Below are 12,497 nucleotides of genomic sequence, written 5' to 3' on the forward strand. Positions count from 1 at the left end.
CTGTCGCTTCCCGCCCCTCTGCCATGAACGTCATGGCAGCGTCCGTGCGGTCTCCGAATCGCGTGCTTGGGTAGGGCAGTCCGTCAATCAGAGTCTCGCCAAGGCTCCGCCTCAAATCGGGTTACCCTGCCCCTTTTTCGTCACTTCCTCTCTAGCTTTTGTGCAATCGATAAGGAAACCGGGACGCCCTCGCGGCTTTCTTTTTTTCAGGCGGCCGGGAAGATGGCGGACATTCAGGTTCGGGCTCGGGGCTGACGCAGACCTAGCGGGGCCCGGGCTTCAGGGGCGTGTCCTGGAGAGCGGGAGTCCGCGCCCCAGTTTGGGGGTTAATTCTGGGCGTCCTCGATTTCCCAGGGAAATTCGGGCAGAGGGCGCGTGTCTTGGCGTTAATCTCGATTGGCGCCTCCTAAATCTTAGGAACTCCGCATTTAGGATGTAATTAAGCCTCAAGCTTTTTAGGAGTTATCTTTTTTAAAACCCAAGGTTTACAGAGTGTTTTTCTGGAGGCCTTAGGCTGTAGGGTTAATCCTGTGAGAACTGAGTCCTAAGGGCTACTCCAGGGAGCCCATCGTTTCGGTATTTAATTTTGGAGCCACATGTAATTAATAAGGAGTGACTCCTGGGTGGGTATCTTTGTGTCTTGGAGAATAATTCTTGCTGAAGGGTGTCCAGGGTGTTAGAGGGATGGTTCTGTATCTTTGGGTTTTAAGGGGTGAATTCTGCAGGCGGTGGAAGGTGTTTTAGACCGTAAATACCGACGTAACCCCGGGTTTAGAGTTGAGTCTGGGTTAGGGGTAAATTTGGGTGAGTGCAGCGTTTGGGGAGTTAAATACTACAGAGGATGAGATCTGGGGGGTTTGTGAAGCTTTCCAGACCAGGTTGCTGCCTGCTGCAAGCTTACCAGCTTCCACCTCATCCCTGTAGACTGAGCGTGCGTACCAAAAGCAGCCGACCATCTTTCAAAATAAGAAGAGGGTTCTGCTTGGAGAAACTGGCAAGGAGAAGCTCCCGCGATACTACAAGAACATTGGTTTGGGCTTCAAGACACCGAAGGAGGTACGGGGACCCTCAGAAGAAAGAAGAAGATCCCTGTTTCCCTGCACGTGTGCCCAAACTGAGTTGCCCTATCCGCATCTGAGTGGCTGTTGCTGGGGCTGCTGGGAAACGTAGTTTTGTGTCTACAGGGAGGCCACACCCCTGTTCTTTTCAGGAACTACCATTTAGGGCTCGCTAATCCTCCTTATCCCTTCAGGCCATCGAGGGCACCTACATTGACAAGAAATGCCCTTTTACTGGTAATGTCTCCATCCGAGGGCGAATCCTGTCTGGTAAGTGAGGACCTCTGGGGGCTTGGGTTCAGATTCCCGGGTCTGAGGGAGGAGGGGCTGGGGACGCTGAGACCCCGGGGTCCTGGGTGAGGAAGGGGTTGGCAGACTCCTGGTTATGGCGGGCACTGGCAGATGATGTCTGTTATTTTCACGATGGTCTTCAGATGCCCACCGCAGGCACTGCTGAGAAAGCAGTTGGCACAGCTGATGCCAGGAGCAGGGCTTCTTGGGAACCCTGCTCAGCGGCCCCCGATTCCCAGCATGCCCTGGGCTGCCCATGGCTCCCTTCCGTATGGGGCCTGACCTGGGATCTGCCCCTTCCCCCCAGGTGTGGTGACCAAAATGAAGATGCAGAGGACCATTGTCATCCGCCGAGACTACCTGCACTACATCCGGAAGTACAACCGCTTCGAGAAGCGCCACAAGAACATGTCTGTGCACCTTTCCCCCTGCTTCAGGTGAGCACGGTGGCCCCAGGTAGCCCCGCTGAGCTGCCCTCCCAGGCAGAGAGGAGGAGGTGGGCTGCACAAGAATCTGGGTGGCTTGGGATGTGCTTTGGCCGTTAACAGGACGCCCTGGCTGCCGTGTGAAGGTAGTCAGCTGTTGGGGGCGGGGGCGGTTAGTGAGGGGACCCTGTATCACCATCTTTGGGAGCCTCCCGTTCTCTGCAAAATGGAGGTGCTAGTTGGAGGCCTTCTGTCCTGGAAGGGTAGGAGCATTCTCTGCATGGCATTGAGCTTGGCGCCTTTCATAGTTATTGCTCAATGAATAACGACAGGGCGGTGTGCAGTGCAGATGGAACTGGAAATAGCAGCTTGGTTGGGGTTTGGAGGAGCCAAAGGTGACAGGTCTCCACCTGGAGACAGTCAGGCACTTTTAGGGCCTGCTTGGGGCAGAGTCCCTCTGACATGGTGCTGCTCACCCCCACAGGGACGTCCAGATTGGTGACATTGTCACAGTGGGCGAGTGCCGGCCCCTGAGCAAGACGGTGCGCTTCAACGTGCTCAAGGTCACCAAGGCTGCCGGCACCAAGAAGCAGTTCCAGAAGTTCTGAGACCAGACCCCTGCCCACTGCCCCAAACAAAATAAAAGTTATTTTCCCAGTCACGGGCCAGGTTCTGTATCCATGCCCTTATCAGAGGGAGGGCGTGTCCCTGGGAATTAAGTGGGGTTGATGTGAAAGATGGGGCTGTTTTTCATTCTCTGGGGGCATAAGGATGGGGACCAAATCCTGCTTCCTGCCCTCTCGTCTCTGGGTGAAGACAACCTGTAGCAAGATGCTGCCCCTCTCTGGTCTTTTGGTCCTCGTCAGCTTTTGGTGTCGGAGTACCTAATGCCTTCTACTTGGTGTTGAGCTCCCCCTGCAAGTCTCTGGGGAGGAAGTGAGTGAGGGTGGAGGTTCCTGGGTTCTCTAGACTCTGGGCCCTTTCTGGCCTCCGAGGGGACGGTAAGGAAGAAGTAGTGGCCCTCTGGGCTTTGCTGGGGGTCAGCATGTGTTGGGTGTGCTTGAGGAGTACACAGCTGCGCGGTTCGGAACTATGAGGGTCTTGACTTCAACCTGGGACTGTACCCTGACAGGGAAGGAGTGGGGCAGGGAAGCAAGGCACCCGCCCTCCTGCATGCTCCACAGTCCCCTCCTAGGTGGACACCATGCCTGTTTGCAGATAAGCAAACTCATCTAAGGGGGCAAGTTCTCTGCCTGGGGTCCCCCAAGGAGTAGCTGAGCTCCACGTGTCAGATTATGGACATTTTCTTTGCCTAAGAATGCAAGTAAGGAAATCAGCCTTTAAGATAAGTCGCTTAGTAAGGCCAGCCAGCAGTGCGGGGCTGCAGGCTGCTCAGAAATGGATAGGAAGTCCGTGGAGGTGGGACTGATCTGGGACAGACCAAGTGGGGTGGCCTTGGGTGAGGAGAGAAATTGGAGATGGGGAGAAAGGGGACAGAGCCAGGCAAATGAAGGGGAAGGGATTTCTGACAGGGCAGGACATGGTGACCTTGACTGTCAGGGAAAAAACCTGGGAGATGGAGAGAGCTTAACAGCTGGTAATGGCAGGAAGGCTTTCTGTTAGAAGCAGAGAAAAATGGGGAAAGGAAGAGGGAACTTGAGTGTCAGATACAGAGATCAGGAGAGAGATTTGGGACAGAGCCCTCAGCTGAACACCAAACGGGGACAGAAACCACAGCCCAGGGACAGACTCAGATTCCAGAGGCAGAGATGGGCCTGGAGAACATGACAAAGAGGCACGCGTGGGGTGGGTGGCAGGTGCGGACAGAATGAGAAACACCACAGAGAGGGACCCAGGGACTTGGGGATCTGAAGCAGAGACCCTCACCAGAGCCACAGCTGGGCAGAGATGGAGGCATAGGCAGAAGGGAAGTGCCGGAGTCGCCCCGCTGCCTTCACCCCTGGGGGCCTGGCGCTGCTGGGTCCCCAGGTCCCTGACCCCCATGCCTGTACCAGGGACTGAGGCACACACTGGTACAAGGGTTGGGAGACAGGGCCGTGAGGAGAGAGGAGCCGCCGCTGCTGCCTCCCAGGATTTGGCCTCTGGACCGGCCCGGGGGCTCCTTTTTACCCAGGCCCGGCGAGGGCGGGGGTTCCTGCCAGAGGAAGCGGGGGCCGCGTCAAAGAGGGCAGGAAGGGGCAGGGACGGGTCAGAGGGGGGCACCGCCCTGAGGTTCAGCCTGCACGCCTGCCCCACCCAGTGCTGGAGGGATAGAGACCCTGAGGAGGGGGACTGGGACCCAGGGGCGGGGGGACAGAGCTGCGGAGAGGGAACAGAGACCCAGCGGGGGATCTGAGGCCACTCCAGGAGCCCACACCCACAGGTGTTTCCGTTTGGGGTGGGGCCGCCGTGTTTACAAAAACAACAGCCCAGCTCCCCTGCTTCCTCCCACGCGGCGGGTTCCTGGGCGTCTCCTCGGCACCCCATCATCAGGCTACCTAGTGTCGGTGAACATGTGCCTGGTGGGGACACCCGACAGGCTTCCTGGTGGGTCAGCTCACAAACTCCAAGGAGAAGTCTCCCCGGGCTGTACCATTTCTCTGGCCTGATGAGTGGGAGAGGACTTTACCTGCCTTTCTTAGAGAACTGTGACAGCTAGAGATTCAACTCCTAGGCCCAGGTCACAGCCTCAGAGCTTCCCCTCTGCCTACCTGCCTGCCCCCATCCTCACTCTGCCTGCACCCCTGACTTGCGCCCTCCTGCCTTTGCACTGGCTGCGCCCTCTGCCCCGAGGAACCTCTAACACCAGGCTTCCACCTGGCTCCCTCCCTCATCCCTTAATCTCTAATTCTCACCAACCTCTTTCCACTTGGAGAACCTCCAACCCTCCCAATCTCCCTTCCCTGCTTGAATGTCTTACATAGACAGGAAAACCCGTTTATGGCATATTTGCTGTACAAATCCTGTATGATACGGCACGTTTATTTGTTTACCTGTTGACCCCTGGAATACAAACTCCAAGAAGACACGGAATCTCTGCAGCCCCAGCGCCTGGAACAGATTGTAGGTGCTCCAAACATGTTTAGTTGAGTGAATTTATTTATTTATTTGTTTAGTTTTGGCTGCACCATTCCCTGACCAGGGATCAAACCCAGGCCCTTGACAGTGAGGGCGCGGAGTCCTAGCCACTGGACCGCCAGGTAACTCCTGGAGTGAGTCCATTTAAAGTTAAATCCTCACGTTCTCACAGGCCAGGCTTGACTCCTAGTGTTACCCAAAAACTGGGTTCACCTCTTGGTGGGTGTCGAGTCAAAAGACACACAGAGCGAAACATCAGGAGAACGAAGGATTTATTACCTGCGGCAAGTAAGGAGAACACCGGGGATCTTTCCCAAAGCAGTGCCTCTCCAACAGCAAAATTGGGGAAGTTTTAAGCTAAGACGACATGCATATTCATGAGGGGGCTGGAGCAGAGAATTCAGCACAGAATTGGGGCAAAGGTCGCCAGGGTCCAAGCTTTAGTTGATTGAAGTCAGGAGGGTCAACATTTTTCTGTCCTTCACCTGGCTGGGGGCCTTAGTTCCTGAAGAGCTCAAAAACTGTATCAGACTGTTCTGTACATCCCTTGAGGAGGAATTAGGACTCTGATTATTGTTGAACTATTGTTTCTTTGACTGCTTTTCCTTTTCTCTTTGTTCCCTAACTTCCCTTAAGATCAAGGATTACTGAGACCTGTTCAAGGGCAAGCATTGCAGCCAGGCTTAGATCACAAAACGGCTTAAGCCAGAATGGCTTCTCTTATGTCAAGAAAGCCACTCCTGGTTCTTTTTTTCCGGGGACCCCCTAACCTATCTGTTTACACTAGGTCTCAAGGCATGGAGTAACCGGAAGCAGTGAACATGCTGAGAAACCTCCAAATGTAAGCATTAAGCCTGCGGGCTCTGTTCCAGATTCTAGCCCTGCTGTCATTAGCTGCATGACCTTGGGACCTTGGGCTTGACTCCCCCGAGAACCACAGAGCTTCAGTTTCCTAATCTGTAAAATCTTGCCTCCCTGCCCCATTGGGAGGATGAAATATGCTCACCTGTGTTGTTTGCGGTAGAACTAGTTCCAGTAAGTGATACTTCTTAGGGAAGTGGTTATGTCGCATTCCTGAGCCTATTGTTAGAACAAAGCCCAGTGATGTCTTGGTGTAGCAGGCCCTGAGTCCCTTTGGACAGGCCCAAGGACAAGAGTCTTTGGCAGGTAGCCCCAGAGGTATTAAATGGTTGTGGAACCCTGGGTCTACTATAGCAAATCCTAGTGGTTTGTCATGGGATCTTGAGACTATTTTAGCATGCTTCTGGAATATTCTATCGTATGCCTCTTACAGGAGGCCCCAGTGGCCATTTTGCAGGGAAATTAGCTCCAAGCGCAATTTCATAGCAGGGTCCTGGCTTATGATGACAGCGGGTGTCAGGCCTGTTACATGAAAACAGGGCAGATATTGGTTATATCATAATGTATCATGGCCTCACATCTGTCACAGCAGACCACAGGATTGTTCTACTGTAGTCATACTGGCGAGCGTCACTGCAGCCCCCTGCGGTATTACAGCAGGACGTAGTAATGATGGATTATAGTGGGACCTCAGGGTCTTGTAGCAGGTTCTGTTGGCGGTTGCGACACCCAGGTTGTATGAGAGCTGGCGCGTGAGTATTATGTGTGGAGCGGGCACCAGGATTCATTTAACTGGCCCTGAGGTCTGTGAGTGGAGTCTAGGGAAAGGGGATCGGAGCAGGTTCATATGTTTGAGCAGCCCTGCTGCTATATTTTAACACTGCCCTGAGCGCATCAAGGGAAAACCCTGGGGTCTCACATTATAGGAAGTCCCAGCTCCCAGACCCACGGATTGTTTCAGGGGTGAATATAGATTCTGCTAGAACATTCTAACAGGATACCAAGGCCGTTCTAGAAAAGTTATGGGACATATTAAACCAGCCCAGGGTCATTCATTGTTGGCTTCATTCATTCTGCTAATGTTTCCTGTGCTGGCCCCTGGGGATGCAAGAGTGAGCAAGACAGATCCAGGGCCTGGTGTCTGCGAGCCTACCATCAAGTGCACCGCTGGGGACCTTAACAGCATCCTGAGGTGGGGGGGCAGTATGGGGAACAGGTTATTACTATGCTCTACTATGTGCCTTGTGCCAAACCTGTGAGTCATTAAAGCCTCTCTGCCAAAGTAGGTACGATTATTATCCCATTTCACAGATAAAGAAACTGAGGCTCAGAGAAGCCCACCTGGAAGAGGCAGGATTTGGTCTTGAACTCAGGTGTGATTGCTTCCTGGGGTCAGTAGGGGGCACTACAGTGCAGGTGCAGAGAGGAGGGGCGGATGTTAAGGTGGTGATTCAGGGAGAAAGCTTGGAGCTGCCAGGGGCAGTCCCCAGGGACCAAGGCGGCTTCATGGGTGAGCGCTCCACGCTGTTCAAGCAGTTGTTCCAAAGGGACCCGCGCTTGGTTAGTTTTGAAGTCGGAACGAAGGGCCCCACGTTTTCATTTATCACTGGGCCCTGCACATTAGTAATTGTCCTGCTGGGGCTTTCTATTGCTTTATGATGGGCCCCTGAGGACATGATAGTAGGCCCCCAGGGGATCTAAAGGGCATAGGCGGAGGGACTTCCCTGGTGGTCCAGTGGTTAGGACTCGGTGCTTTCACTGTTGTGGCCCAGGTTCAATCCCTTCAAGCTGCACGGTGCGTGCCACACCCCCCAAAAGAAAAAAAGGGGGGAGGTGTAGGCAGGGATCATTAGAGCATAGGACACTGGGGATAAGACAGGAGACAGCCAACAGATGCTGTAAATGGTCCCTGAAGACACAGCAGGACCCCAGGATACTTAGCAGGGATTCCCAGTGGGTATTAAGGGACCTTGAGGGCTTTTTCTTTTGTAGCAGGAAGGAGGGACATTATGGGGAATGTTCAGGCCGACCTCTGAGAGGCCTCATGGCTAAACCCTGAGACCATTCTAACAGGAGGGAGAGGAGGTCAGAATGGGGACTTTACAGCAGGGGCACGGGAGGGCACCTTCCATGACCTTGACTGTGGTAGGCTGGATAAGGATCCCTCAAAGATGTCTGTGCCCTAATCCTCCAAAACCTGTGATTATGTGACCTTGTATGATAAAAGGGACTTTGCAGATGTGATTAAATTCAGGATGCAGAGATGATCTTGGATTATCCAGGTGGGACCAATGTCATCACAAGGGTCCTTATAAGAGGGAGGCAGAGGATCAGAGTCAGAGAGTTGTAAGGAGGACCACAGAAGTCAGAGAGGAGAGAAGGTGCTGGCTTTGAAGATGGAGGAAGGGGCCACAAGCCAAGGAATGCAGGCGACCTCTAGCAGCTGGAAAAGGCAAAGAAATGGATTCTTCCCTGGAGCCTCCAGAAGGAATAGTCTTGCAGACCCATTTTAGATGTCTGACCTCCAGAACTGTAAGAACATGTTTGTGTTATTTTAAGCCACTAAGTCTGTGGTGATCGGTTACAGCAGCCATAGGACACTAATACAACATTCTAGACCCACTGTGGACGGCCACTGATGCAGGATCCTAGGACGCATGGATAAAAGCCTGTGGGAATTTTCCCAGAGCGCCATAGAACACAGAATAGCAGGCCTTTGGTATGTTTTAGCAGGACCCTAAAGACTTCCTGGTGGGACTTCCCTGGCGGTCCAGTGGTTAGGACTCCAAGCTTCCACTGCAGGGGGCATGGGTTCAATCCCTGGTTGGGGAACTGAGATCTGGCATGCTGCACAGCGTGACCCCAAAAAACACACTTCATGGTAAGGCTAGAGGCATTCTAATAGGGTCCTGGCAGGGCCCCTAGGGCTTAGAGAGGACACCCCAAGTTCATTTTGGTGACCCTCAAGGCCACATGAGGGAAGACTAGACATATTTTAGCAGGATCCAGGGGACCTTCTGAGCATGCAGTGGGAGTATTGCAGGATCCTGGGGACGTGTTAACAGGAACCAAAGGACTTTTTGGCAGGACAGGTAGATTAGGGGTCCTGAGAGGTGTTGAAGTGACACCAATGGGACATTGTAGTAGAATTGAGGACACCTAGAGGAACTACCCAGGGCTGGGTAAAGCAGGAGCTGCAGAGGGATGTGAGCATCACAGATGGACCTGGGACCACTGGCAAGGCCCCCAGGGGCAATGTACTTGGGTCCTGGGAGCATAGTGACAGGAACCCAAGGGCTTGTCATCAGGGCTCTGGTGGCATTATTTTAGGGTCCTAGGCAATAGAGGAGAATCCTACAGGCTGTGTGAGCCATTGGAGTAGGACTCAGGGTATCAAAAGGGGTTACACAGAGCGTGTAGCAGGACCTGAGGGCCCTTTTTTTAAAAACTATTTTTAAATTTTTATTTTATTTATTTATTTTTAATTTTATTTATTTATTTATTTACTTTTGGCTGCATTGGGTCTTCGTTGCTGCGCACAGGCTTTCTCTAGTTGTGGTGAGCGGGGGCTACTCTCACTGCGGTGGCTTCTCCTGTTGCAGAGCACGGGCTCAGTAGTTGTGGCTTGCGGGCTGTATAGCACAGGCTCAGTAGCTGTGGCACACAGGCTTAGTTGCTCCGCAGCATGTAGGATCTTCCTGCACCAGGGCTCAAACCCGTGTCGCCTGCATTGGCAGGGGGATTCTTAACCACCGCGCCACCAGGGAAGTCCTTTTTTTTATTCTTAGGTCGCACCAGGCAGCTTGTGGGATTCCCCAACCAGGGATCCACCCCGGGCCACGGCAGTGAAAGCGCAGAGTCCTAACCACTGGACTGCCAGGGAATTCCCTGAGGGTCCTTTTTTAGTGGGGTCTCAGGATGAGGGAGCAGCAATCCAGCTGGATGAGGGGCCACAACAGCAAGTTCCTGGGAAATGCGGAAAGTTTCTTGCCTGGTAGGGATGTTATAGAATGTCCTAGAGAGTCTGTCTAATTGTTTCTGTTTTTCTTTTCTTTTCTTTTTTTTTTTTTTTTTTTTGGTGGCATTGGGTCTTTGTTGCTGTGCCTGGACTTTCTCTAGTTGCGGAGAGGGGGGCTACTCTTCATTGAGGTGCACAGGCTTCTCATTGCGGTGGCTTCTCTTGTTGCGGAGCACGGGCTCTATGTATGTGGGCTTCAGTAGTTGTGGCCCGTGGGCTCAGTAGTTGTGGCCCACGGGCTTATTTGCTCCACAGCATGTGGAATCTTCCCGGACCAGGGATGGAACCCGTGTCCCCTGCATTGTTGGGCGGATTCTTAACCACTGCACCACCAGGGAAGTCCCTGTTTCTATTTTTCTATCTGTCTGTCTATCTGTCTACCTGCCTACCTACCTATTTGTCCGTCTGTTTTGTCCGTCTGTCTCTATTTTTCTAGCATCCATCTGTCCGTCGGTCTGTCTGTCTGCCTGACTGCCTGCCTACCAACCTATCTGCCTATTTTTCTATCTATCATCTATCTACCTCCTTACCTACCTACCTATCTATCCATCTCTCTGTGTCTATCTGTCTTTCATGGGGAGGTTCTGGATAGGGCAGGGCCTGGTGAGAGATAGTAATAGAGAGAACCCAGGAGTGGGCCTGGGGAGCCCCGCTCAGCTTTCTGACAGAACCTGAAGGATTCGCTCAGGTTCGGCAGCAGGGAGCGAGCCTGGGGCTGAGGGCACTTTGTGGCCGTTCCTGAGTGGGTCACAGCAATTGTTCTGCGAGGGCTCAGGACTGATTTAGCAGGATTCAGGGATGGCGTGGCCAACTCTGTGGGATGTTGGTGTAGCCTCCTGAAGACTCTATCACTGGGTCTCAGGATACTATCTGGGACCCAAGGAGCTTGGGGGTGGGAACCTGAGATTTTCAGAGACCCAGGGGCATGGTAGTGGCCTCTGGTGATGGTCCAGGAGAACTCCAGGGACACCAGTGTTAAAATTAGTTATGTCCATTAACAGAGGAGTGGTTAAAGAAGATGCGGTACATATATACAATGGAATATTACACAGCCGTTAAAAAGAATGAAATAATGCCACATGCAACATGGATGGACCTAGAGATTGTCATACTGAGTGAAGTAAGTCAGACAGAGAAAGAGAAATATGGTATGATATCTCTTACAGGCAGAATCTAAAAATAAATGATACAAGTGAACTTATTTACAAAACAGAATCAGACTCACAGACTTAGGTTACCAGGGGGGAAGGGTGGGGGGAAGGGACAGTTAGGGAGTGTGGGATTGAAATGTACACACTGCTTTATTTAAAATGGATAACCAGGGACTTCTCTGGTGGCGAAGCGGTCCAAGGAACATCAGAGTAGGGTCCTGAGGGCCTTTAAAATGAGAGCCCAGGGGCTGGAATGGTGCTCCGGAGACAGCTGGATCCCAAGGGACGTAGAGGTGACGGTTGGGCATGGCAAGTTCCCCAAGGTATTTTAGGACTCATGGGACATGAAAGCGGGATCCTTCAGCATCAGGGTGGATCTTAGTGGATATTCTAGCAGGACCCAGGGAGAGTCATGAAATGAACAGAGGTCCCTCACTTAGTTGAACATAGATTTACCATCTGTCATCGTTTAACCCATGTGTCAACTTGGCTGGGCCACAGTGCCCGGTTGTTTGGTCCAACATTACTCTGGATGTTTCTGTGAGGGTGTTTGGGATGAGATTTACACAGAAATCAGCGGGCTCTGAGTAAAGCCGACCACTCTTCAAAATGTGGGTGGGCCTCATCCAATCAGTTGAAGGTGGAAAACTCCCCTCCCCCCAGCAAGCAAAGGGGAACACTGAGAGCAGACTGCCTTTGGATTTCATCTGCAAGATGAACTCTTCTTGGTTTTCCAGACTGCCTGCCTTTAGACTTGAAATGTAACTCTTTCCAGAGTCCCCAGCCTGCCGGCCATCCCTATCAGATTTTGAACTCACCAAGTCTCCACAATCACGTGCGCCAATTCCTTATACCAAGTCTCTTTATATATGTGTATATATATATATATATATATATATCCTGTTGATTCTGTTCCTCCAGAAAACCCTGACTAATACATCATATGACCACCTAGCAAGTCCACTCCTGGGTATATACCCAAAAGAATTGAATACAGCTATGCAAAAACAAAACAAAACAAAAAACTTGTACACAAATGTTCACAGCAGCATTATTCACAATAGCCAAACAGTGGAAACAACCTAAATGTCCGTCAGTTGATGAATGAATGAATGAAATGTGGTCAGTCCCTACAATAGAATACTATCCACCTGATGAATTGGGAGATTGGGATTGACATATATACACTAATATATACAAAATAGGTAACTAATAAGAACCTGCTGTATAAAAAACAAAGTAAAATTCAAAAAAAAAAAAAAAACTATCCGCCCATAAGAAGGAACGAAGTCCTGATACAGGCTACCATGTGGATAAATCTTGAAAACAATCTTCTGGGGCATTCCCTGGCCGTCCAGTGGTTAGGGCTCCGTGCTTTCACTGAGATCTTCCACAAGCCATGCAGCGCGACCAAAAACAAACAAAAACAGTATGCTAAATGAAAAGCCAGACACAAAATGCCACAATATTGTAGGATTCCATTCATCTGAAACGTCCAGAATAGGCAAAATCCATAGAGAGAGAAAGTAAATTTGTGGTTGCCAGGGGCTGGGGGGAGCAGGGGCCCCTTAACGTCTCTAGGGTCCCCTTTGGGGTGATGAAAAAGTTCTGGAAC

At 51.8% G+C, this 12,497-nt stretch overlaps 1 protein-coding gene, 1 long non-coding RNA gene and 1 other non-coding gene across 3 annotated transcripts; all 3 read left to right on the plus strand.

Moving 5' to 3' along the window:
* Nucleotides 1–81: 81 nt before the first annotated feature.
* RPS11 (ribosomal protein S11) lies at nucleotides 82–2,435 on the plus strand. The gene is made up of 5 exons (XM_033844247.2): nucleotides 82–237; nucleotides 925–1,056; nucleotides 1,253–1,328; nucleotides 1,657–1,786; nucleotides 2,259–2,435. The coding sequence occupies exons 1-5, from the start codon at nucleotides 223–225 to the stop codon at nucleotides 2,380–2,382; spliced, it is 477 nt and encodes a 158-aa protein (XP_033700138.1). The 5' UTR covers nucleotides 82–222; the 3' UTR covers nucleotides 2,383–2,435.
* On the plus strand, nucleotides 1,456–1,545 carry LOC117309346 (small nucleolar RNA SNORD35). The gene has a single exon (XR_004523631.1). It is a non-coding gene; the product is annotated as a small nucleolar RNA SNORD35 (small nucleolar RNA).
* A 1,894-nt stretch (nucleotides 2,436–4,329) lies between the features above and the next one.
* Nucleotides 4,330–11,797, plus strand: LOC141277167 (uncharacterized). Its single transcript, XR_012328065.1, has 3 exons — nucleotides 4,330–4,837; nucleotides 5,640–5,693; nucleotides 9,833–11,797. It is a non-coding gene; the product is annotated as an uncharacterized lncRNA (long non-coding RNA).
* Nucleotides 11,798–12,497: the final 700 nt, after the last annotated feature.

Source organism: Tursiops truncatus, chromosome 19 (genome assembly GCF_011762595.2).
Source record: "Tursiops truncatus isolate mTurTru1 chromosome 19, mTurTru1.mat.Y, whole genome shotgun sequence".
NCBI lineage: Eukaryota > Metazoa > Chordata > Mammalia > Artiodactyla > Delphinidae > Tursiops > Tursiops truncatus.

Excerpts from the sequence above, each read along its gene's own strand:
- RPS11 (XM_033844247.2), top strand. Across the intron at positions 1,329-1,656 it reads CCGAGGGCGAATCCTGTCTG|GTGTGGTGACCAAAATGAAG; the intron begins GTAAGTGAGGAC and ends CCTTCCCCCCAG. Across the intron at positions 1,787-2,258 it reads CACCTTTCCCCCTGCTTCAG|GGACGTCCAGATTGGTGACA; the intron begins GTGAGCACGGTG and ends TCACCCCCACAG.